Below are 27,854 nucleotides of genomic sequence, written 5' to 3'. Positions count from 1 at the left end.
AACAATTTCCTATTATTTTGCTAAAAATGGCTAGTTACACATTTTTCCATCTTATTGTTTTCACAGATTCTTCGTGTCCCTACTCATATCTCTCACTCGCTCTAGACCTAATGGTACTTTCAGGCACATAAATTTATTGGTTTCCCCTCAGATCCTAATCATTGCTTTTCTGTCGTAATAGGTGTTGTGACTTGCTGACTTCTACAATTTACATCTGGTGCTCCTTTTCCCATTCAAAGCATTCTCCCAGAAAGGGCAGCATATGCAAGGAAGTCACAAAAATAGGTCTTGTTCAGAGCAAACTGGTGGTTAACAGCAAGCTTGAAATTATGAATCACTTTAATCACTGCTATCAAATAAATGACTCACTTTTCCAGGTACTTGGGTCATATTAAAGATAGTCCTAACGACATGGATTGTCAAATGTTAACCCGTTGGCTATGGAAGTGCTAATATTGCTGTTATTTGTATATCAACAGCATAATGCCTTATAGACTTTGTGGGTCCAAGAGAGAAATAAAGAAAGCATGCAACAGCTTAATTCATCCAAGTAGAATGTCAATCGAAAGGATCACTGGGAGAGTAGATCAGCATCAGATAGTGACCAATGTAGTGGAGTTAGTCAAAGCATTGCCCATAAATGGTAAGGTTCTGTGTGTAAGAATTTTAGTCTGGCACAGTGTTTTAATCTGTTGAAAAGCTTACAGAGGCATAAAATTGTTACTTCTGTCTGTGTCTCACAACAGGTACCTTAGCCTGATCTCTCCCATTCAGCATAAGCAATTGTGTGACAAGTTAAAACAACATTCCTCAGTATTTTAAACAGAAATGTTCACCTAGCAATATGCAACCAATGTGGAGCCAGTTGCATACTTGTTTTCGAAGCCTAGCAAGGATTCTATTCAACTGTGCCATTTTTGCCACAGTGTGGCCAGTATGGCAAAGACTTTAGTTTGGATGATATAGTCATTTGCCATGAATTTCTTCAAACAAACAAATTTTGTAACCATTTATAATAAAAGGTTTGAGAAAATTGTTGGCTCACTCCTATATTTATGTGAAAGTAATCTAACTGAGATACTTAAAGAACCTCTGAACAAGAATCCTTAAGGTAGCATGCATCCTCAGGAAGTTGAGTTGGGGTGTAGATAGATACTGTAGATTATATTTTTCAAATTATAAAGTATGCAGCCATCTGGTTGCACGAGTTTAATGTAAAAACTTTGACCAGGTTTTGATACACCTAATGGTTTCTTCAGAATGAAACCATATAAATTACATGACGTTAGAATTTATGTGACTGCCTTCTGAGAAGATATCCTTAGTGGTATCAAAACATGTTCAAAGTTTTTACATTAAACCTATGCAACCAGTTTGCTGTATACTTTTTACATATTGAAAATTTATTTACGGTTGCTGCTGTTAGCCATGTTTAAAACAAACTCCATTCATATCTACCATGACTTTACAAAATGTATTTATGTATCTCTGCCACTAATATTGGTAAAACAGTTTTATATGTTTTTTGTTTTTATTTATTTATTAATTATTTATTTATTTATTACAGATTTCAGTGTGTGTATCAGGGTGCCAGCCACAGTTACAAAGTTAACAGGTTACAGGAACTAACCACATACAGATTTAGAATAGCAGCTAGCAATGATGCAGGACAAGGGAATTTTTCTGATGTTGTGGAACATACCACTTCAAGAGCACCACCACCTGCTCTTAAAGGTAAAGATGCCATGTTATGGACAGAGCTTTCCTGTTTTGTAAGAATAAAAGCTACTCCAGTATTTAAGTCTATACTTATAACTATTGTAATGTTATCTGCTTGTGATTTGCTGCTACTACATTACGAGAAGTCAAACTATTATTACTAGTTTTAGAGCAAATTTTGCTGGTTGAAGAAATAATATAAATTGCATTAAAATAATCAAATATATTATAAGGACCAACTAGGACTTATTAGAAAGAGAGAAGTTGGCTCAAAGTACTTGGATATAAAATCAGGTGCAATGTGCCTATAAAATAAACAACAAAATATTTTCAAACATTAATCAGGTGTTTAAATAAATTTTATCAGTATTCATATGTAGTTCTCTGTTGGAAAATCTGAGCAACAGTGACTAAAATGGCATTCAGTGGTATATAGCACTATAAAGTAACTTAACTTTTTCAGTGGCACTGCCTGTCAGGTTAATCTAGGTTTATATAGTTTTATTTACAAACGTTGATGTTGCCAAGGTATTTACCAAGTATTTAGTATATTAAATTGTTTGTCTTGCAAATTTAGTACACTTAACACAGGGCTGGAGTGTAAATAAATACTTTTTTATCAGTATGTAGTTTATTGAACAGAAACAAATGCAGCAAAATGTGGAGACCTCTTATGTTAATTTCTGTCCAACCAAAAAATCTTTATGTAGTTTGTGGTTTTCATAATTGATTTCAAAATGTTCTTCTGTTTATAAAGTCGTAAAATTTGTAGCCATGGTTCAGACTTCAAAGTACTGATAATGAGCTGCGTATAACCTTGAAATATCACAGGAGGAGTGTTTGGTTCAAGTGGCAAAAATTAGAATTTGGGCCCTGTATGCATTGACCATACCACAAGAGTGTATTCAGTCTTACACTAATTTTCATTTTGATCTGTATAAGGGAATTGAGGGCTTCGAGGGCTGTTGTGGTTCTGGTATCAAATTGTTTCTATACCCGGGCCGCTGAAACATTGCACTTGACGTTTGCGTATGAAGTTGGCAGCGTAACAGAGTAACAAGTGAAGAACGATAGGCGCTAGGCGTTCAGCGTAGGGCGCCAGCCAATCACAGCGCAGTGAGCACTGCTGTTACTCACGTGCTGTGACGTCAAAGTTCCCGCGTTGCCGGCTTTATTTGGTGAATGTGTATACAACGTGAATTGTATGTTGTTTACCGCTTGTTTTCGTTGTACTGTGTGCTATATCGTTGTGATTTTTGTTACGTTGTGAGTGTACATACTTGGAAAATGCCACCGAAAAGGCTTCGTTCACCAAGTGACAATCCTTTGCGTCGAGGGGTGCCGCTAAACAGCCAGGCACTGGAGTTGCTACGCAGAACTCGTGAGTTTTACGAGCAGGAGAAAAACTACGTAAGCATTCATGGACAGCCATCAATTCCTGCCGACAAAGTGGTGGAACGTACGTCGAAAACTCTTGGTATTAGTGCAAGAACCGTAGTAAGTAAGGGAGTATTACTACAAAACTTGGAAGATACTGAAGTGAGCCGTAATGATTCCGAGCTGTCTGGATCAAATAATACATTTTTATCAACCCCGGGAAAGAAGAAAAAGCGGCCTAGTCCTATCACAGATTCAGATTCTTTCCAGACTGATGCAATTCGTAGGCATGTTTATGCTTACTACAGCAGAAAAGAGTATCCGACTGTAGCTAAGTTATTAATCTCTTTAAAAGAAAGTGAACTCTTCAGGGGTGGTAAAACATCACTAAAAATTGTGCTAAAAAATATGGGTTTCCGTTACAAAACGCTAGACGGACGCAAAGTACTGTTAGAGAGGGCACATATTGTTACCGCTCGTAGCATTTTCTTGCACAAAATTGTGGGCAGAGACATTCATTCCATAATTTGGCTAGACGAAACGTGGGTTAATGCCGGGGAAGCTGTCAGTAAATGTTGGACGGATAACACACCCAGCAGTAGCGGCCATCAGCCGACGGGAAGAGGAGCTAGATTAATTGTGGTCCATGCAGGCTCCTCCAGTGGTTTTGTTCCTGACGCACTTTTAGTTTTTAGATCAAAAAAGACTGGTGATTACCATGAAGATATGGATCACACACGATTTGTTGAGTGGTTCAGGAACCTTTTAAAACAATTTCTTGTCCCTACAACAATTGTAATGGACAATGCTCCATATCATTCGGTGATACAGAACAAAGCCCCAACCACAAATGATCGGAAAGAAGTTATGGTGCAGTGGTTACAGGCTCGAAATATTGCAGCGGATATGAGTATGACAAAGGTTCTGTTATATTCTCTTGTTAAAGAAAATAAGCCTACGACACCTACATACGTAGTAGACGAAATTGCCAAGGAGCAGGGTCATACTGTAATAAGGCTGCCACCATATCACTGCCATTTCAACCCTATTGAGTTAATATGGAGTGATGTAAAAATGTATGTAAGGAACAACAACAAGTCCTTTACAATAACAGAGGTGGAAAAGCTGTTGCGTGAAGCTCTTGTGACTGTGGATGCAGCCTCATGGAGAAAAAAAGTAGAGCACGTCGAGAAGCTTATACGAGCAGCACAGACAATAGAAGGCATTATCAGTGGCCATGAACAATTAATGATTTGTCTTGCTGATGACGACGATGAAGACGGTTTTGGCGATGAATCGGACAACAGTGACGATGGCGAGCTGGATGGAATTGCGCCATTATCGCTGTAAATTGGTGAGTGAAAAATTACTAATATTGGTTATTTATTGCAATCTCGGTTATTATTTATTTTGTAAACTACGTACATTATTGATTTTAAAGTACCAGTCGTGAGATGCTTGTTTTTTGTATTTCTTTGCTCCGTTATCGAAAGGGTGCGCATCGTTGTGCTTTTATATGCATTATTATACGGTTGTTTACTTCCTATCATTGTAGTACAACTAAAAACGAGTTTTTATATACACTGTAATTGCTCAATCGCTTGCATTTACGAGACGGGACGGGAAACTGTGTCGTCTGCTGTGTGTATAGAGGCTGCTGTTGCAACATCGCTATTACAGTATAGCCAACCTAACTAGACAAAAAGCGAACTGTCAAGTGCAATGTTTCGCCGGCGGGGGTATAGTGTCTTTACCCAAAATTGTCATTTTCAACAAGTAATGGCACAAGATAAGTTACTGCTAAATTTCTAATTTTATTAATGGGTTACTGTTGGAGATTTTATTATTACGTATTACTACTCTTAATAAACATTTTATTTGTTACCAAATTCAGTTTTTACTTTTAATTTTGATCAAATTCTGTTCCTTATTGTAATAGCTTAGTTAGAATTTTGTATAACATCTTAGTGCAGTCTGCCAAAAAGAGGCCATCTTCTTACCATAATAAGTATAGATCATGAAATAAAGTATTGGTCTTTTTTATTGACAAAGGGATTAACACGATTACTTTTGTTTTAGCTCCTAAGACAACTGAAATCCAGCAGAGAAGTTGTCTGGTGGAGTGGAATTCTTGTAAGCCAATTGGGGCTGATCCTGTTATATATCAAGTGCAGCTTGCACGTGTAAGAGACCAGGATTACAAGCAAGTATGTGCCTACACGTTTTAACATTATTTTTTGCAGTTCTTTTTATGTGGTTGTTATTATATAAATTAATCTATTAATTCTAATTTTGTGATTTTTGTGCTGCCTTGGTATTTATGTTAGACTGGTATATTGCATATACTGTTGCTTTATTGTACCTCTAGCCCAAACTACAATACTTCTAGTTGTTATGTCATGTAAAGACCGTGGAATGTTTGTTTGCTTTTGTAATTCACTTTATAATATTCAGGCCAGACAACTTCGAAGATTTTGTCATAATTCTCAAAAATAAATGTGATGAATATGGTGGCTCTGTTTCGAAGCTACTCTTGGTTACTTGATGTATCCATTGTCTTCTGTGACATAAGTTGAAAACTGGGAAACAGCATTGAGAGGTTTTGAGTGGAATTACCAGAAGGCTAGAAACATTTCTCCTACAAAAGTTCATTTTGAAAAATTTCATTGATGTGATCGTTATTGTTGTGTTCTTTGGTCTGAAGTTTGATTTAATCCACTTTTCCACACTAGTCTATCTTGTGCAAGCTTACTCAACTCCACATGATTACTGTAACCTGAGGCTGCTTTCTATATTCAAGCCGTGGTTTCCCTCTACATTTTTTACCCCCTACACTTACCTCCATTATCAGATTGGCATTTTTTGATGTCTCGTGGTGTGTCCTGCAACCACTAAATCTTAAATTTTGCGCCAGTAGTTCTGTTCTTCATAATTAAGTTCAATACTTTTTCATTAGTTATTTGATTTACCCGTCTAATCTTCTTTATTATTCTCTAGCACCAAATTTGAAAATCTTCTGTACTCTTCTTGACTGAACTGTTTGTCATCCTCATTTATCTTCCTCACAAGGCTACACTCTAGCAAATACTACCAGGAAAAATTTCTATATTTGATGTTAGCAAAATTATCTTTTTCAAGAATTCTTTCCTTGCTGTTTCAGTGTTATTTTACACACATGGGTGATATTGATGTCCAATAGCAAAATTCATATATTACTTCTAATGTATCATTTCCTGATCTAGTGCCCTCACAATGATCTAATTATGATTCAACTTTTTTACATCACTGGTATTTTTCTGTTGTTAATATTCATCTTATAATCTCTTTTCGAGATACTCCATGTTGTCTGACTGATCCATCAAGTTCTTTGCCATCTCCAACCAAATTACTATACCATTGGCAAACCTCAGTTTTTATATTTTTATCCTTGTACTTTCACTCTTTTGTCAAGGATGTCCTTGATTTCCTTTACTGCTTGCTCAGTGTACAGATTTAGTAACATTGGAGATAGGCTACAGTCCTATATCACTCTCTTCTCAACTAAATCTTCCCTAATTCCTTTCACTCTTAAAACTTTCAGTTCCTGTTTTTTATCTCTGCCATCTTCAAGCCAACATAGTCTCAAGCATTCACTAATTCTACAAGTGTTATAAACGTAGGTTTACCTTTCTTCATTCTATATTCTAAAGTAAGTTGTAGGGTCAGTATTGCTTTACGTGTTTGTACATTTCTCCAGAACCCAAACTGATCTTCCCCAAAGTCAACTAGTACCAGTCTTTCCATTTTCCTGCATATAATTGATGTCATTATTTTACAACCACCTCTATATTTATAAATTGATAATTTTGATGATACCTGGGTCCACAGAGTTCATGAAATTTTTAAATGAAATTGTTCTTCTTTTGTCTGTTAGAACATTGTTTTTCACAATAAGTAATTTTTTAATGGCTAGAAGTGGAATGATTTCATTTGAAAATGTTAAACTGAAGTACCATGGTCGTTTCTGTCTGTATGTTCAGGCTACTCACAGGAACTACTTACTGCATGTATTTTGACACCATTTTTTGATAGGTAGACAAATTTATAAGGAAGGTTTGTATATATAATTATAAATTTTTCATGCAAATTGTCTGAACTGTGATGAATCAAAATAAACAACTGATGTGAAAACGGTGTTATAATCCTTCAGTGGTGAATGGTAGAACTTGCAGCATGGGCTGTTGCTGCAGGATCGTGTCCATTTCATCTTCATCACTCCCTGCGGCTCGCTGGTTAACTGCTCACTCCAAGACACTATTGTTGCGGTTGTGTGATCTATTGTTTCTTGTTCTGGGTTTTACACATTTTGTAGAGTCGCCCACACCTTCATGGATCAAGTCAATACTGTCCAGTATCAACATGAAGTGGCGCCTAATTGAAAGACTTGCACTAACCATTGAGCCACACTAAACTGTTATTACCAGAATCTATACTTCTGTACATGTCTTCGTCATCTATACATTTTATAAATTAAATTCCTGTGTCATATTTTTCTGTCTATATGTAAAGACTAAACTCAGATTTAGATAGACTGATTCTAGGTCAACCAGGCAGTGCAGTAGCCCGCACTTCCATCACTACCAAGAGATGTCACTTCTACTTCTGTGGACTGCAACACTTGATGGGCCTGCTCAACAATCTTTCTCCATACATCTCTTCTCTGTATTCATCTTCCATCCTCAGATCTCCATTTTGGTAAGGTCAGCCAGCACATTGTCCAGCCATCTAGCTCTTGTCAGCCCATCCTTCTGGCAGAATACAATCTGCCTTTTATTCGTTTGGGCATCCTGTCATCTGTTATCCCCTCCATAGTTCCCAACAAACATATTCTTTGAGATTAGCAAATTTCACTGTATCTTTCCCTTGTATAAGCTCTTGTATTTCACAGTTGTAAATTACTCTCCACTCGTCTGCATATTTCACAGGCCCATACATTTTTCACAGGATTTTCATTTCAAATGCCCTTAGGTTTTTCATTATCTGCTCTTGTCATTGTCCACATTTCTGACCAGTATATAACAATTGGTTGCACAAGGGAATAGTGTACTCTTAACTTGGTTGATCTTGTAATTAGAGAATTCTTGAATACTTTTAAGTTTGCATAATAGGCTCTGTTTCCTGGTTTTGTCCTTTCTCTAAAACATTGTCTCATATTATTATTGGTGGTTAAGAGGACACCTAAACCATGGAAGCAGCTGACAGCTTTGAAACATTTATTAGAGGCCTACAGTTCATGTGGTGGTCTTCTTGCATTACAACTAAGCATGTATTTAGTCGTGCTTTTGTTTACCATCATAAGTTCAGTTTTTTCTCCTTTTGCTTCCATTATTTTGTACATTTTTAAAAGTGTTTACATCTCTTGCCACAATTGTGATATCACTTGCATATGAACATATCAGACTCCATTTCATCATTATTGTTCCTCTCGTCTATTTTTTGTTTCAGACTTTGCAGTGTTAAGTTGAACAGTACTCCCAGGTCACACATGCCCAATTCATTTTGTACTTTATACAATGCTAGCCTGTTAACTCTGAGCTCTGTGTCATATTTGTAAAATTTTTCCATTATTTGTCTAATGACACATAACTTGTCAGAAGTGCCTCTATTTGCCTGAAGACCACATTGTTATTCTCCAATGGTATTTTCAGTGCACTTTATCCTTTCATTCACCACTCCAGAAAATATGTTGTAAGCTTTAGTAAACCTCAATGTGTGCTCCCTTGGTAGCTCGGAGAATGTTGAGGCGGTATTCCAGTTCCCGCCAGGTGTTTCGTAACTTGTTCTGTCACAGTACCCAAGGCAGCTTGTATCCTAGCCTTCAGTTTGTTGACGTCGGCAAATGGTGTGATGAAGACTCTGCCCTTGATACAGCCCCCAAAAAAAGTCTGGAGAGTGGGGTGGCCAGGGTGTTGGACCATTCCTTCCAATCCACCGATCCAGAAATGTTTCATCCAGGAAATCGTGCACTGTCAAAGCCCAACAGTTAGAAGAATATAAACCAAAAATAATTTTCCAGCAAGATGGAGCACTCCCCCACTGGGCTTTGATAGTGCGTGATTTCCTGGAGGCAACATTTCCGGCTCGGTGGGTTGGAAGGAACGGTCCAACACTCTGGCCATCCCGCTCTCCAGACATTACGCCCCTTGACTTTTTTTTTTCTGTGGCTATATCAATGATAAAGTCTTCGTCACACCAGTTGCTGATGTCGACGAACTGAAGGCTAGGATACAAGCTGTTGTGGGTACTGTGACAGAACACACGTTACGAAACACCTGGTTGGAACTGGAATACCACCTCGACATTCTCCAACCTACCAAGGGAGCAAACGCTGAGGCTTACTAACGTAAGTGGTCTTAAAAAAACTAGTAACAGTAACCTATGCAACGGCATCAAATGTAAATTATTATGTCAAACGGTTATTCTGTAATAAATTGTTATAATCACGGCAAGACTGTGCGCACCATGTGTGTGTGTGTGTGTGTGTGTGTGTGTGTGTGTGTGTGTGTGTGTGTGTATCATGTCGCAATGTTCCAGTCCTCAGGCATGCTTTCATTTTCCTAAATTTTATTTATTAGTCATGTATTTCGTGTATAAGAGGATCTGCCAAACTTTGAGTTCTGACACTATCCTCACTTCACCAGGGGCATGGGTATTTTTCAATTTATGTCATTGACTCCATCTCCTGCATTGTTATTTTTCATGTTTCTTCCCTTTAATTTTCTCTTACCTCTTATGTTCTTCTCCTGTTATTGTAGATGTCTTGAGACCTGGTTTGAGTTGGTATTGAGCATATCTTCAAAATATTCTGCCAATCTCTGCAATATTTTTTGTTCACCTCTGATTATCTTGCCATTTCTATTTTTGCATTCGTTTTCTGTGCGTTTTTTCTCTTTCCTATTGCACGATAGAAGTTTGTTACATTGTATTCCTTTAGTTCTTCTGTCTCTTGAAATTTTGCTTTCAGCCATTCGTTTTTGTACATATTCTATCAGCATTAGACCTTAGTTACTTACACATGCCCACATTTCTTCTTGTGTCTCTCTCTCTCTCTCTCTCTCTCTCTGCTACCTCTTTCATCTCTTTCTGGACCTGCAGTGTTTGTCTTGATGTCTCATTGTTTTCTTGCTGGCTGCAGGACATCTTTAATTTTTATTTCATATGCTTTTACATTTCCAGGATCATTCTTTCTTTCTTTCTTTCCTTTTTTCCCCCAAATTGCCTTTTTTCCCATTCCAGTTTTATGCGTTACCACCAGCTTCTCTCTCACTACGACTTTTATAGCATAGTGGTCTGAATCACACTTTGTACCCCTGCAGATCCGTAAATCTATGACTGATGCAGCATATCATAGTTCACTACACATGATCTATTGGGTTAACTACTCTATTTACACTTGATTTCCATGTTCCAAGATATATTCTTTTGTGTGGGAAACATGTACTTTTGAGAGTAAATTATTTCTAGCAGCAAACTAATATGTCTCCATCCTCAATACTTTCTTCATGTAATGTATATCTCCTTGGTACTCTTCCACTGTCATTTCGCCAAACCTGTGCATTAAAGTCATCCAAAATTGGCAGTAGATCATAGTTTTGTACTTTACTACATGTATTTTCAAGGTTTTCGTCAAAACTGTTCTTTTATTCCTTCTTCTGATCCTCTTCTGCAACCCCTGTTGGTGCATATGCTGTTGTTATTGTTATATTCCTGCAGTTCTCTTTTATTCTCAGTCTGCTGAGTCTTCTGTTAGATTCAAATTCCAAAAGACTTTTCCTAAGCTCTTTGGTTATTATAAATCCGATTGCAAATTTGTGTGTTCTTTTTGGTCTGCTGTACAGTACGGAATACTGAGGCATATCTATCTGCCCTTGCCCTTGCCACCTCGCTTCTTGTAATGCCACAAAATTGTACTTAAACCTTGTAAACTCTTCTGTTATTTCTTTCATTTTTTTCAGGTTTCAATATTGTTTGTATATGCCAAGATACTATTGCCAAATCTTTCTTCCTTTTTCTCTGCCAAAATCTTGTTCTGTGTATCCCATCTATTATCTGAGGCGCTTGTGGGTCCTCAGTATCACCATTTTATTGTGTGAGGTTATTGACACCTTGCCCAACTTCCACACTAGAGGACATGGATCTTTTTAGGGTTTACTCTACAAGGAAGGGTGGCTTCCCTACACCTTTTGAGCCCTCCTTGTCGTATGTTGTAGGACACACCTTGTCTGGCTCCTCTGTCAAGACAACTCCGGCTTGGGTGACGCTGCCGGTAGCTGTGCTACCGCCGGCACAGCCCTTGACTTCATCAGTGTGTGCAAACCCTCCTGCCTATCACTGAAGGTGCCTTTGATAAGGCGCCCTTGGGAGGGACGAGATGTCAGTTAGATGTGGACCTCTCAACATTCATGCCTCCTGAGAGCATTTGCTTGTTATATGAGGCTGATATTCAGTTACCTAACATTGTTCCTTGAACTTTAATCATAACTCTGTGCAGTGACCAGAAAACAAAATAACCGCCATGCCAAATAAGTTGTCTGCTAGTTGATACTTAGTTCTACCTGTACAACTCTGGGGTGGGTCATTAGTGATTTATTAAAACAGGTGATTCAGTAATATTCATTCTCTTCAGGTCTGCCTGTCTGAGGCTATTTTGTCAGTCTGGTATATTCTGCATACTAGATGGAATAGTTTTGCCATGGTATGTTCTCCCAAGGATCATAATAATTCTGAGGGGAATCTCGTCTACTCTTTGTGGCTTGTGTGGACTTAGAACTTTCAGTGCTCTGTCAAATTATCCTTGCAGTTTTCTATAATATTGTGTTTTTAATTTTCCTTGTGAAGCCATTCTGTACAATCCTTCTGCCTTACAGCATTCCCTTCTTTGCTTAGTACTGAAATGCTATCTCAATTCATGATATCATACAGCTGCTTCTTTTTTACCTGAATATTTCTTAAAGTTTTCAGTAAGTGACATCTCTGTTGACCAGTCATGCATGCTTTTCCAACTTTTCATGTCTTCTCTACTTTGCAATTTTGTATTTTCTGTCAGTCTCATTTTTAAACTACTGGATTCCCTTTTGCCAGCTTTATTTTTATATCTTCATCTTTTAGGTATTAAATTATATATCTCGTGTCCTTCAAGGAGCTCTACTGGGCATAGTCTTTATGGCTGTATGATTGTCTATTGCCGCCAATATTTTTCTTTCTCAAAAGTACTCAGTTGTCTTCTGTTGTTGTTGTTGTTGTTGTTGTTGTTGTTGTTGTTGCTGCTGCTGCTGTTGTTTTTAGGTTTGCCAGTTGTTGCCTAATGCTCCCTTGGAAACTTTTAGCACTTTCAATTTATTCAGGCCCCTTCTCCTTAATTCCCTTCTTTCGTGTAATTTCTTCAGTTTTAATCTGCAGTTCATAATTGATTAATTCTGGGTGGGACCTACATCTGCACCTGAAAAGTTTTGCATTTAAAAATCTGGTTTCAATATCCCTGTCTGATCAGTGTATTAACCTGTCTGAGAAATTTGTGTGTGTCAATGTCTCTTCCACTTTTACAAAATTCTACAATGGCTCTCGAACCACATTTTAGAAGTTATTAAATTGTGATTCCCCCTACCCTCCTGGTCCATATTTTCTTATTCTTCCCTTCACTTCCTTTTCCTATAGTTGTACACCAATCCCCTGTCACAGTTAAGTTTTATCTCCAGCAATGATCTGAATAATTTTCTGTATCTCATTGTATATGTTTTCAATCTCTTCAGCATCTACAAAGCTGGTGGGCATGGTAACTTTTACTGCAGAAGTAGGAATAGGGTTTATGCCCCTTATGGCTATGATCATGCTTCCTTTATTGTGGTCATAGTAGATCACAAGCATTCCTATTGTCTTACTGATTATTAGACCTACTTTTGTATTACACCCAGTCTGGTTTTGTTTTGATAACCCTTAGTCTCCTGATCAGAAGTCCTTTTCTCTTGCCACTGCATTGCACAATGGGCAAGTAAATTACAAAACAGACAGAACTGAATAGATATTTTAACTTAATGTTGTCCTTTTTGAAACATGATTGTTGTCATACTGTCCTACATTATACAGTTACATAGTTACTTTGATTGTATTGGTCTAATATAAGGATTCTAATATTTAAGGTCACAAACATTATTTTGTTAATTTGTTTATCATCCAGACCCCCTTAGAGATTCAAAATAAAGCCCCATTTATTGTATGCCACAATGTACCAGTAAGAAATACTTCTACTGCAATTCTGTTCCAAAAACAGATGCACAAAAATTGTATTGCAGGCCAGTTCTGTTGTACTCTCTTCAAATATTAATGATATTACAATGTCTTTGTACTAGCACAAATGTTGTCCACATCTACACAGCACTGCTGCTTGGAAAGAATTACTACAAATGCAGGCTGTTGTAATAGTGCTTCTCAATGGCCCATTGTTTGTGATCATTGTTATGTTTTTTTAATTTTTTCAACAGCTGAATATTATTTGACCTTATCATATACCTACCGTTGATAGCTGGCCATACTCCATGTGAATGAATAATTAATAATGAAATATAAAATTAAATAATATCATGTATTTCAGCATCTGCAAAGCTAGTGAACATAAAAACTTTAATTGCTGAGGTAGGAATAGGGTTTATGTCTCTTGGCTATGCTAAAGTAGTTGCCCGCCATTACAGACTGAACATGTGTCACAATTACAGGATATTAGAGCAGCATTCTACTCAAAGAATTCACATTTAGAGAATTAACAAAAATAAAAAGGTACAGAATTAAAAACATAATGAGAGAAAAATTTTAGAAGAACTGTTTGCTTTATGCATTAAATTTAAAATTTGCACTTTGGTTAGGCATTTATTTTCTATGAATGATAGTTTTGTATCACTACTAATGGCAAAAAAAAAAAAAAATTGCAGATGGATGGTGAACTATTCAGATGAAATAGTACTGAATAAACACTAAATGGATATCTATTTTTAAATTGTCTGGCAACATTTTGTTGTGTGTTTTAGATTAAAGACTGAGGTGCTGGCTTCACATATTTGCTTTTGGCAACATATTGCATAATACGTAATTATAATGTCTAAATATTGATATGGTTAGACAAAAGGAATGTACATAAAACAACTGTTAGGAAGTGAATCAAAATTTTAAATATTGTCTTTGTAAAAGCTATAAAATTTAAATAAATTCGCAATTTAAGATAGCTATGCATGAAATTTACTTGAAATTGAGACAGGAGAGGTTGTGAAATCTCATTTGCATTGAAACATTTAGTTGAGCTGAGAACCTGCTCAGGGACTTTCCCATAATGTTTACCAGTTTGAACAAATTATAGCTCTTAGTATTATTGGTGTCACTTAATTCATTTTACAGTTGTAGTTGCCAAGAAAACTGTATTAACATATAAAACATTGACATTAATATATTCAAATCATGTAATATGTAAAATTTGTAGGTTTATCGAGGACCAGAAACAAAATTGCAGCTGAATGACCTTGAGCCTGGTACAGATTACTGTGTAAGAGTTTGTCCAGTGAGGCAGGCAAATTCAGGAGATCTTCCAGGGCCATATTCACCTCCTGGGACATTTTCAACAGTTGCACCTGAACCTGTAGCTTCCCAGACGCCAAAGTCTTCATCTTTACAGGTATTTAAAGATGTCTCCTAGTTATTGTAAGTGTCTGAAAGATTGAAGAGAATGAGATTAAAATTTGCAGGATAATCTTCAGTTTCTATGCATTGCTTGAAAAATAATAATTTTGGAACAATCTTTCCTTTTATGACATAACTGTCCTTAGTTATATGTTTAATATCTGCACCACATAGGACATTTATCCTGCACAACTGTCCATAGTGACTGAGTCTCCTGCACTTAGGTAGGCAGCCTATGAAGAGTCATGTTGTTAAGTCCATATATTTGCAAGTGTTACTCATGTAGTGTTACAAAAAAATGACTGACAGTAACTTTCAGTACAGGGAGTTCTGATGCTGCCCTGTGAGGCAAAAGCATCCTGAGATGCCCCCAGCTTGCCCATGGGGAGGTGCAGGTAGGCTGGGTTACCCACCAGACAGCCCTATTGCACGTGTTCTGCACATTCACCAACAACTTGTAGACCTCTGCCAGCAGTCTCTGTGCCAGGGCAGTATGGTTGTATAGGTCATGTCCCAGTTTTCTGATTACTAGTGCATCAGCTGATTGCCCACCTGTGCCTTTAGGTACCTCACTGTCTGCAGACAGACACTCGTTTTGTACGATCCTGCTCTAATATTTGGGCTGAAGTAGTAGTAGTAGTTGTTGTAGTAGAAACTCGCCCAGTAAAACAAGCTTCAGTGTGGTTAAAGCAACACTTTGGCTGCTATTTTTGCTAAGACAAATCCATGTATTGTGGAGTCTTTAATGTCTTTATGGGTAAAGTACATTAGGTGATGTAATCTTTGCTGCTGCTGCTGCTGCTGCTGCTGCTGCTGCTCCTGCTTCTGAATACAGGGTGGCCACAAAACCAAGGAAACAGAATTATCAGAATTTCATGCAACCAGGAAATAAATTTCTTGTGACCCTCCCACCCCCCCACCCCTCACACACACACCTTTTTTTAATAAAGGAAAAAAACTGCATGGAGGGGTTTCTTTGTGCTAGCACGATCTTCACAATGTAGCATGTCTGTGCTTGTTGTCCTGTAGTATAGACTCTGGAAACTTTGAGTCATGGAGTGTACTATTATTGTATAGCAGAGTTCTCAAACTAATATAGGTCCCTGCTTTATTTTTTATGCACAGTACATTGGTTCAGGATTCAAAATTTTAGTACATGCTGTACATTTACAAGCTGCTGTGAGGCTTCTCGACTGTATAGACCCGGTAGTTTAATTTCGTATTTTATGTTACAAATACGTAAAATTTCTGAGAAGGAGAATATCTATAATGCACTTTTGAAAATCTTTATTATTTCCATGTGTCATTATACCATGGTTTACATTGTCAGGTAAATACTGTAAAAGTAAAAATATCAAATAATATAATATTAATATAATATATTAATTTCATGGTATTGCACTCAGCATAACAGCACACTTTCAAAGCTGTTGGTTGACTGATCCGGACTTGAAGTTTTGGATAGAAGAAGTTAGAAAACAGCGCAAAATGCAAGCATTGCAATGTACATTTTCTTTTAAGTAATATTGTTAAAACAGCTGTCAAGAATCATGCTAAAGTATTAAAACATACTACCAAAGTTAAAATCTACAAAAGTATCACTCCTACTCTTCAAAGTTTTTTAACTCGCGGTCAACACATTACTAATGAGACAATGAAAAATGATTTGTCAGAAAAATTAACCATTTATCAATCAGTGCCAGATCAAAAAGTGAACCACAAATTCTGAACTCACAAAATACTGTTAGTATACTCAGGTATTGATGACTTAAAAGTTAGTGCACTCGACTGGAAGTGATGTATTGTTATTTAAAAAAATGTTCAACAACAGTGCAATAGCCAGAAGAATGGAAATGCAGTGAAATAAAATTGCGTACTAATTTCTGTGTGGAATTGCTCTGTTATAAAAATAGATTAAGGTAATCTATTACAACTTATAATCATATATCTAAAAACAAAGATGATGTGACCTACCAAACGAAAGCGCTGGCACGTCGATAGACACACAAACAAACACAAACACAAACATACACACAAAATTCAAGCTTTCGCAACAAACTGTTGCCTCATCAGGAAAGAGGGAAGGAGAGGGAAAGACGAAAGGATGTGGGTTTTAAGGGAGAGGGTAAGGAGTCATTCCAATCCCGGGAGCGGAAAGACTTACCTTAGGGGGAAAAAAGGACGGGTATACACTCGCGCACACACACACATATCCATCCACACATATACAGACACAAGCAGACATATTTAAAGACCACTCCTTTAAATATGTCTGCTTGTGTCTGTATATGTGTGGATGGATATGTGTGTGTGTGTGCGCGAGTGTATACCCGTCCTTTTTTTCCCCCTAAGGTAAGTCTTTCCGCTCCCGGGATTGGAATGACTCCTTACCCTCTCCCTTAAAACCCACATCCTTTCGTCTTTCCCTCTCCTTCCCTCTTTCCTGATGAGGCAACAGTTTGTTGCGAAAGCTTGAATTTTGTGTGTATGTTTGTGTTTGTTTGTGCGTCTATAGACGTGCCAGCGCTTTTGTTTGGTAGGTCACATCATCTTTGTTTTTAGATATATTTTTCCCACGTGGAATGTTTCCCTCTATTAATTTATGTCACAACTTATAATCATTTTGTTATAGGATTTGATGAGTCACTTAGTAAAGTTTGTCAAGAAATCAAATGGATATAAATGTCAGATTTTGGAGCAATGAAAAAAATGAAAATCTACTTTTCTTCATCATACAAGAGCTTCTTATCTTCCTCTGTCACTCAGGAAAATGCCTTAAGAAATTTTACAAATCTGAATAGATGAACCAAATGTTAATCATAAAATTTTCAAAGATCTGAAATCTGAGTTGCAGTCTACTAAAGAGGTCAGTGATCCAGTGATACTTAATATGGGCAGTTGCAGTCTTCATATCTCACATGGTGCATTTAAACGTGGAACTGGAATATTGTTCAATTTTTTAGGTCAATTATCATATGTTTAAAGATGTACTGACTTGTCGTGCCTAAGTAACAGAGTATTCATGATCAAAACTTTATTCTGAGAAATTTTGTGCAGTCCATTCGGTAGAAAATGGAAGTGCTGCTGCTTATGCTGTTGAAATTATTTGGAATTGTTAAAAAAAATGACGGAGAGTTTACAGCATGATAAAAAAGAACTGACTTGCACCATCTACATAATTGCAACGGGGCTGTTTCAGATCATTTTCTGCCAGCAAAATTACAATTATTTGTCATCAGCAGCTGAGTCACAACCATTACTATCATTTCTGCACAGCTCTTTAGTGACAGTTGTTTAAAATATAATGTGAAGATTTATCAAACCAGATGTACTGAACTCTGTTGACTCCTTATCAGGTACAGGCTAAGATTTGATACTAACAAAGGCTATCAAAGAATTAAAAAGTAGCAGAAAAGTCACCAATCTTATGATTTTTACAACTAAGAAAAGATCCTGCAACTGCTTTCATACCTTTTATAGAAAAATTTGTTGGCATCATCACTCTTGAGACTGAAAATTCTACTCACTATTTTGAATGGAAATAATTGGATAAGTGGTAAGCGGCTGATGAAATTACGCAAGATTTCAACAATTTATGTTCTCAACCTTCAGCACAACTACTTTTAAAAAATAATTCACTGGCCTACAAATGCCTAGATCATGTTCGGAATGAATTTATTCTTACGCACACCAATCCACAATCATTAGTAAAACTGTTAAAGATAGATATGATTTTATCTCGTGGCAGTGCTAGTATTGAAAGAGGTTTTTCAGTCATTTCTTAATTCTGTTGAGAATATGAGAAATGAAACTTTAATTGCTCAGTGATTAATATGTGACTCCGTCCTAAATGAAACAAAAGGAGATATTGTAATTCTTGATGTTCCAAAATCTTTAATTCATTATTCCTGGAGCTTGCATTCAGCATTGTCAGAAGAAACTAAACATCAGAAAAAGGAAGTTGCAATAACTGAGACAAAAGATTTGAAAAGCAAACATATAGCAAATGGAAAAAAAAAGATTTGAGGTAAGAGAGAGAGAGAGAGAGAGAGAGAGAGAGAGAGAGAGAGAGAGAAAGCTAAACTGTTAGATAAGATTAAAGTTATTGATGAGCAATGTAAAAATCTGCATAAGCTGATCTATCAAGTATTAGAATTTTAATTTGTGCTAGTTCATACTAAGAGTCCTTAACTTATATGTGTCTAGCTCATTTTAAATTATGTACATTTTATAAGACTGTTAAATTACCTGTAAATACAAGCTATGACAATGTACTGTAATGAATAAAATAAAAAATAAACTTTAAATAAACATAGTTAAACATATCTTATTAAGTTTTGTGAATTTTGTAGCAGATTTAATTATTGAAAGTTAGAAAACATTTAAAACTTTGTCTTTATAATATGCATACAATTTCAAAATCAGGGAACATCATTACAAACTTTACTGGAAAACCTGGTAAATTTGAGGGAATTTTTAAATCATTTCTTTGTGGCCACCCTTGAATACTAGTATCTCTTAAAATCTATTATGGTAAGACTGTAAACTTTCCAGAGGCTGACTGAACAGTTGAGTACATCATGGGGAAGTTCTGCAAGATTATCTTTGCAGATGACTAGTTCTGTTATTCCTTTACAAAATCTTAAACATGACTGCGATTCAACATCTGTATAAATTTGAAGAGTCTGAAAAAATCAACCAAACAGTTGCAAACAAAAGGTTTATGTAGCCCCTGACCTAGGATTTGATATTTATAAAAATATCTTCTTCAGGAGTGGGCCTTGTTACATCATGTTGTGGTAAATTTCATTAGCTTTACAATATAACAATCATATAATCGAAGACATAATATTACTATTTGGATGGGTCCTTGATGGCCTAAATGTGGAACTTGTTACTAGAAGATACCACATCCAACAGAGCAAATTTTTGAGTAGATCAGAAAAATTCCCTGTAGTCACAATAATGCTCATTTGAAAAATATAGTTTGTATACAGTTTGTCTGGGACGCACTAATATGTCTTTGAGAAAAATTTAATGTATGCTACATTATTATTGTATATTTATTAGGACATTAATTGGTACTTTTTGTCATAAAAATTACTTTAAAAGTGTACAAATTTTATGACTTTCATTGCAAATGACTTTAGAGGATATGTTTAGCAGTCACACATTAATTCTCTGCTGACGTAGAATGGGATTTAGTTAAACTCATACAAAATTATTTTGTCTGAGTTGTTAAGAGATACTATATTAATAGTGATTATACATATAGAAACCCATTTTTCCTAGTATTACTGATATTTGGTTCATAACATCAGTCACCATAACTAATGATTATGATACCACACTTTTGTAAAAAGGGATCTGGTTCAATTCAAAGTCAATTGCAGATGATGTTGTTGTTGTGCTCTTCAGACCAGAGACTGGTTTGCTGCAGAGCTCCATGCTACTCTATCCTCTGCAAGCCTTTTCATCACTGAATAACTACTGTAACCTACATCCTTCTGAATCTACTTTGTGTATTCATCTCTTGGTCTCCCTCTACCATATTTTGCCCTCCATGCTTCCCTCCAATGCTAAATTGGTGATCCCTTGATGCCTCAAAATGTGTCCTACCAATTGATTCCTCTTCTACCCAATGCTGTTCAATACCTCCTCATTAGTTACGTGATCTACTCAACATTCTTCTGTAGCACCACATTTCGAAAGCTTCTATTCTCTTTTTGTCTGGATCATCTATGTTTCACGTCCATACATGGCTACACTCAATACAAACACTTTCAGGAAAGACTTCGTAACACTTAAATCTATACTCAATGTTAACAAATTTCTCTTCTTCAGAAACACTTTCCTTGCCATTGCCAGTCTACATTTGATATCTCCTCTACTTCGACCGTCATTTATTTTGCTCCACAGACAGCAGAATTCATTTACTACTTTAAATGTCTCATTTCCTAATGTAATTCCCTCAGCATCACCTAATGTAAGTCGACTACATTCCATTATCCTCATTTTGATTTTGTTGGTGTTCATCTTACCAAGTCATTTTTCTTTGCTTGTTTACATGACTACTGTTTGGTAAGTCTTTTACTTGAGGCAAAATACAATTACACCTTACCCTCTTTCTGACTATTTTGTTTTGCACACTGATGTTATTTCATATGGTGCATGCATACCAACCAGTGCTGATGTGTAACGAATAGTGAGACATTTAGCTTCATTAATGTTGAAGATTTTTACTTTGGAACTGATATTGGACAGAGTTCTTGCCAATTCACCCAGGAAAAATCAGAATTAATGGAGTGAAGTGTTTCTAGTGCCTCAAATATACTGTCATATTCCTCTGGGATTATTACAGTTTCAAGTTTTCAGATTTTCTTTTCTGCAGTACCAAAAGATCTGTCTGGAGGTGTGTGTGAGTGACCACGCACAGAGGAGAACCACTCGGTCTGAAATCCGTTTTGTGATGTAATCACACACAACACAAATAAAATACAGGAATTTTTGTTTTGAGATGCACAACTGTCATAAAACAATTGAATACACTTATTATTATTTGCATCACAGTATGGTTTAATATTGACTTGAAAAAATACCAAAGACTTGAACTACTTTCCTTTGGATCCCTACCACCTTCACTGTCAACCCACCTGTAAAAATGTGTTGTGTTTGGAGAAATAATTTTGCTCTACTCAGAAAAGTTCACTGTTACACTGTGATCTGGAAATTAACAAAGGTTTTGAAAAACAGCTTTTGCTTTTAGTTTATGGACAAGTCTATCCACAACAAGCTGTTCCTTGAAATCTTCATCAGTAACAGCTTTAAAGCGAACTTTTAATGATAGGCAGTCATTGCAGGTGTCTTGTTTTAAGTGGGTAAATCCAGGATCGAATTTGGTGACAAAAATCTGAAGAAAATAAAAAACTGTAATTAGAAACTTTTACTATGCAGTGATCGTAATAGAAATTTTAGACATACCATGAATCTAACTTTTAACTATCAACTCATCCTATCATATCATATCTACTAGATAATTAACTTATTGCACACCTTCTAATACATTGCCAAGTAAATTACATTGAATTTGCCCCCCCCCCCTCCCCCAAAACGCTGTTCTCTGTGTTTAAACCTTGTTATGTGAGCTGTAATTTCAGCCTGTAGTTTCATCATATCACAACCAGACTTTGCACCACCATTTGTTTCAGAAACTACTGCTCCATTTCTCATCAGCTGCATGCTCATATTTCCTTCCCCCAACATTAAAAATGCTTAGGAATATAGATCTATAAACAGGAACCTTCCCCTGAAGAACAGTTGGTATGCTTCAGCTTATAGTTTTATTTTTGCTTGCATTCTTTCGTACCTTAATTGGGCCTTTTTCTTGTGGATGATTCGCGATATACCCCCATTATAATGTTTCTCCATCTCACAGCATATGTATTGTTCCAGTATCTATTATTTTCAGCTTTCATGTTATCTTCTGATAAGCATAATGCTTCGCAATAATTATCATTGTGTTTACATGTGATTTGAGCTTTTGCACTTGCAGCAGCATAATATTTCATGTTTTAAATCACTCCACTTTCGCATATTTAGAGATCTTTTCATTTCCTTGGCTTTTCTGTAAATTCAGGCACATCCCCATATTCATAAGACACATCAGAATTCATTTTAAGTGTTCACAATAAACAAACACAACAGAAAACACAAGAATATTATATGAAATAACACAATAACAAACTGAAGGCAGCCATTACTCAAACTGTAATCACTTGATTGCACACTCTCTATATTGGCCCACTGTGTTTGTAATGTCACAGCACTCAGCCAGACCATTGCAAGAGAATTTGGTACTTCTTGCCATGAAAGTTGAAAGGGATTTGGTATGTTTTGGTTTAAAAAGTGGGATTTGATGACCTGTGCATAAGAGATTTGGTACTATTTGCAAGGAAATATTTACATGTTAGATCTACCAAGCCGTTAGGTAGGGGCTGTCATCTCTGTTTTAGATTCGGTACCTTTTGGATACAATCTCCACAAATGGTGTTAAGGTATATTAATTTGAAATGGAAGTCCTAAAGGAAATAAAGCAATTGTATCTGGAATGACAAAAATTTGTTTATAGAAGGTGTACTGAACAGCAAGTAGATTCATAAATACATTATTAGTGATAAAGCTTAGCAATATAACTTGTATTCTTTACCAGAGCATACTTACCAAAGTGACTAGAGAGAATTTTTAAAAGTAAGTCATATTATTGAATTTTTAAAAGTAAGTTATATTATTATAATAATCTGTAATTGATGGTCATTCCTTGTTTTTCTAGGTGACTGAGAGAAAGGCTCTAACAGATCAGCAGTGGGCAATGATAATATTGTGTGGATTTGGATTCTTCTCAGTGTTAGTTGCTGTGATAATGCAACAAGCAATTCATTGGAGCAAAGACCATACTTGAATCTAACCGATCCAGAATGATGTAGGTTGTAATAATGCACCATTAATTACAATGAGTTGTATTGGTGTTGTATTTACTTCCTCATATTCCACAAAATGTGATCAGAAATTTTCACCTATTTTCCTCATGGACCATTTTTATATCATAAAACTGCTTTCCAACCAGAGCTTTTGCATGACAAACAGAGGGATGCAGAACAATGTATGTTGCATACTCACTTGGACAGAATGACTGTGAGAAACTACTTTAAATTGAAGTAACGAACTATATACATGTACATATAATCCTTTTGTTTTCTAATGTGCATTTCATATTTATTTGGCAGATTAAGGTGCAGTATATATTATACTCTAATTGAGGTGAATATTTGTTCAGCTAATACCAGTGTCATTTCTTTCATCAATGTCCTCATGCTGCTGCTTTTGCTCGTTACTGCTGGCTTCAGGCGTCTTCTCCTCTTAAGTTATCAGAATTTTATGTTGTGATGTGCTAAATTGTCGTCTTAGGTCTGTTAGTAGTATGGTGCATGATATTTAGTGATACGGTGTTTAACCATAGTCGTTCCACTGCAATGACTGATGGTATTCCGTAAAATTGTGTAAGCTCTTCAATGATTTTATATTATTTCTGATTAATTTTAGAGAGGGTGGCAGACTGATACTATTTTACCATAAAGTAGTACTGGTTATGAAGTTGCTATCACTGTAACTTCAAATACTTGTTGTAACATTCTTTTGATTTGAAACTGGTCATCAGCATTCAGTTATGTTACAACTTTTGGTGAACAATTGTCATATGGCTGAGTGATTGTCATTTTTTTATAATGTGCCTGAAAGATTACAGCAAAATATTTTTACAGTGAATTGTAAGATGGTGAAACATAATTTTTGTATTTATTGTAAGGAAGCTTAGCATTAAAATTATTGATCCTGAGTTTTTAGTAACTTTCAACAACACTGAATTTCAATACTTTCTGTGAAACTTTTATCTGATTATGTGTAAAAAAAAAAGGTTAAAATGCTTCATATTGTGTTATGTACAAGGGAATGTACAGTTCATGTCTAAAAGTGTAATTTTGAATATAGAATAGCACCTTTATATATTAGATTGTGTTCTCATTGAGATAACTCACTGAATATGAAAACATGGAAGAATATATTTTCGTAAATATATAGTTTGTCCTCATCACTGTGTTAATAAACTACATATAGATCTTTGTGGCTTGTATCCTGTATAAACTACTAACATTTGTGTATAAATTAAATCTTGTATCTTTCTGGTAGTATTGTTACCTCTCCACTGCATTGTTTGTTGTAGTTATGTATGTTGTGATGGAAGAAATGCATTCCAAGAATCAGATATGTCTAGTGCTGTAAAATAATCTCTCAGTTAATTGTTCTCTTGGATGTATCTTGAAACAAAGAAGAATTTTTTTCAATCATAGTGCTACATCAGACAGACAATTTACAAACTTAACATTATGGAATGTCAAAAATTATCCCTTAAGTTCCCCTGTGTTTGTCATGTTAAATCTACTTCCGTATCATTAAGATGAAAAAGACATGGCCCTAATGCATTTTATTAAACTAATTGAAACTGTCTTTATCTATGGACATAATTTTTGCCACCTGTTTATGTATTCAATTAATGTGAATTGCCTGTGTGTTTGTGATGTTGGAGACTGGCTTGCATTAATGAAGTATTCTGATGTGTTTCAGGTAAACACAGATGGCAAGTAATGTTTGTGGTGCTAATAGTGTTGCTATTATGACAAGTTTATAGTGAAGTTTATTTATTAGCAATGAAAATATTTAAAGGTTAATGGGATTGCAGATGTATTTTTTATCATATAAACTTTATACAGCCTCTTTTGTGAGTTGGGTTGGGAGGGGGGGTAATATTGAACCAAATGTGTTGTGTATGTGTCTTGACAGTGATTTAATTGTAAATTGTGTATGAATTTTGTAAATTTGCTTGCTGCCTTATTTCCATATGTGCAGGATATTGCACAAATGTTGTTAGAGTCAGTGTGGTAAGAGTATGTTTAAGTCAGTGTAATAAAAGATTTCTCAGCATAGTTCATATTGAGCTTTGCACAAAAGTATTGATGTGCAATTAAGTTACCTACAGATTTGGTGCCGTTATAGATGTGGTTGTTGGAAGACTGCATAATAATTGTGGCTGATATATATGTGCATCATATATTTGTATATAATATGAAATGAAGAAATATATATATATGTATATATATATATGTATACACACTTGCATAAGAATTTATATACATATACATGCGAAAACAGCAGTTATGAAGGTATTAAATTATTTCACTCAGATTTGCAGCCAAGTATTTCATTAAGAGATGATTTATTATTTGTGTATAAATAGTTTAGTAAATATGTAACATGTTTATTGGTTGGAAAGCAGCAAATGTTAAACCATAGATAATATTAATCTACTAAAAGTAAAATATATATATATATATATAAATAGCTGTTGAAACAGAACCAAAGTATTTTCGGAGGGAATTTAGTGCTTGTCAGATACATGCACAATTACTTGTTCCCTGCGCAAAATAACAGATTTGGTACTGATGTTTGACGTTACTCAGATTCTATGAGTGCATATAAATATATAAATAAATAAATATATATATATATTATACATACAAATATAATATAAAGTGAATATATTTTATGTAAGTGTATCATTGATACTCTTCTGAACTATAAGTCAATTTTCTGCAGAATAAAATAAGTAAAAAGCCAAAAATTATATTGGGGATAAAATATTTGTCTGTGTGTGCTAAAATGAAATTGTGAAGAAGAAAAAAAAATCATCTTTGGGAAATGTATTTTGTATGGTTCATCCAATTTATGGATTAAATATGATGTTGCCTAAACTTTGTATGTCATGCAACATATCCATAGTTTTCATACCTTTTTATATAAAAAAGACTTTCCTGTTGTATGTACACAGTGAAACATCATGCAAATACCCAAAACTGTTTTGTGTGCAGTAACCCATTTACAAGTGATTGAATTTGGGCAATGCCTGTCTTTGAGAATTGAATCTGTTTATTATTGCCAGTCACATTAGGTTGTGTTTCTTGCTGTTTGAAAATATTATTGAATTTTGTTGTATCCCAATCCATAATTAAACAAAATGCTACTTTTTGTTTGTATTTGAATCTCAAAGTGTAGAGAGAGATTCCTTTTGATTCCTTGACTATCCTTAGAAAATGCATTCAGACACAACATGTGTTTTAAGAAAGACAATTAACTGCTTGATCTCTGAACAACCTTGCAAACAGAATGCCATACAATCATTTAATTTTGTTTCGCCTGCAATATTACCACAGATACATGCATCAATTTTTCACCTTGAATAGATCCCCCCTCCCCGTAATACAGGGTTTCTGACTAGAAATCATATTTGACTATATTAATAACCAATGTGTCACTAGTCGTATTTGTTGGCTTTGAAAATAAAAATTCCTGTCATTTGCAATTACAGCGAGTTATTTCATTTGTCATTATAGAAGTTATGATGTTGTATCCAATTTCAACTGTGCATCTTTAGTTAAGAGTGAAGCACAAGGAAAGTAAATGAGTCATACTTTTAGTAAAGGCCAAACATTTTGCACTATGAGGAAGTCACAGGCTTTGCACTCAGGTAGGGAAACCTGTTGGATTTCACTGAGCACCAAATACCAGCATTATCTGATATGTACAGTTACACAATTTTGAAACTGATAAGAGAGCTGAGATATGGAATTATTTTTATTGGCAACAGTATGTAGCTATACATACCATCAAAACCCCCAGAAACCTCTTAACTGCATACATCTCACACTTCTTATAGGCTGAAAACTTTTAAGATCTGGACTGGATGAAACCCTCTGGCAGCAGGATTCTTTACAAAGGGCTTAGAAAAAGCTTGTTCTGTGGTGCCAAAACTGAGTGATAGATAATGTTTGTTCTGTTGAAGACTTAGAAAGCCCACATCTCTGGGCCTTATAATATTCTACATTTTTGTAACACTTCCTAGATTACTAGCCCTTTTTGCATAAACCCAGATTTAAGCATGTTGTGGGGCTATTAGACCTTCATATTAAAAAGTCTAGTCATTGAAGATATTAGCTGACCATTGGACCATTTACTAACAGGTTGATGTTGGGGCTCCTGAGCCCACCCTTGTAACAGTGAACGGAAACACTCGTGCCATGACAGCACATAAAATGTATCCTAGTCCTAAGGCACCTGTGTACCATACCATTGACTGATTTCCTTTCGGAACACCAAAATAATTTCTTCTTCCTTGTTCTTCTTCTTTTACAAATGGTGATAAAGTTAATTTTTGTGTCATCTTAGGTAACATCTTCAGTTTTTCAGTTTCAACACTCTGTACTTAGGGATATACACTTTGTTGCTCATTCATCTTGCCCAACTCTGTCTTCAGCATTTGCCACCCAAACTAGTTTTTTCTGTACAGTGCAAAAAAGGAAGTGACTGTGATGACTTGGAGCAGATGATTGTTTCAATTAAGGTAGGGTCTTCCTATGTGGTGTTATTTCTTGAGAACAATTTCAAAAGTGTAA

General features: G+C 35.6%; 1 protein-coding gene across 1 annotated transcript in view; it reads left to right on the top strand.

The window, feature by feature from the left end:
* LOC126236770 (fibronectin type-III domain-containing protein 3A) overlaps positions 1 to 26,430 on the top strand; it is a 330,311-nt gene extending 303,881 nt beyond the window's left edge. Inside the window, exons 17-20 of the mRNA XM_049946340.1 lie at positions 1,568 to 1,734; positions 5,176 to 5,303; positions 14,600 to 14,791; positions 23,126 to 26,430. Of these exons, the coding sequence (XP_049802297.1) occupies positions 1,568 to 1,734; positions 5,176 to 5,303; positions 14,600 to 14,791; positions 23,126 to 23,254 (616 nt within the window). The 3' untranslated portion in view covers positions 23,255 to 26,430. The remainder of the gene's footprint in view (positions 1 to 1,567; positions 1,735 to 5,175; positions 5,304 to 14,599; positions 14,792 to 23,125) is intronic.
* Positions 26,431 to 27,854: the final 1,424 nt, after the last annotated feature.

Source organism: Schistocerca nitens, chromosome 2 (genome assembly GCF_023898315.1).
Source record: "Schistocerca nitens isolate TAMUIC-IGC-003100 chromosome 2, iqSchNite1.1, whole genome shotgun sequence".
Lineage (NCBI taxonomy): Eukaryota > Metazoa > Arthropoda > Insecta > Orthoptera > Acrididae > Schistocerca > Schistocerca nitens.
Note: the sequence above shows the minus strand (reverse complement) of the source record. Positions and strands in the feature narration are given on the sequence as shown.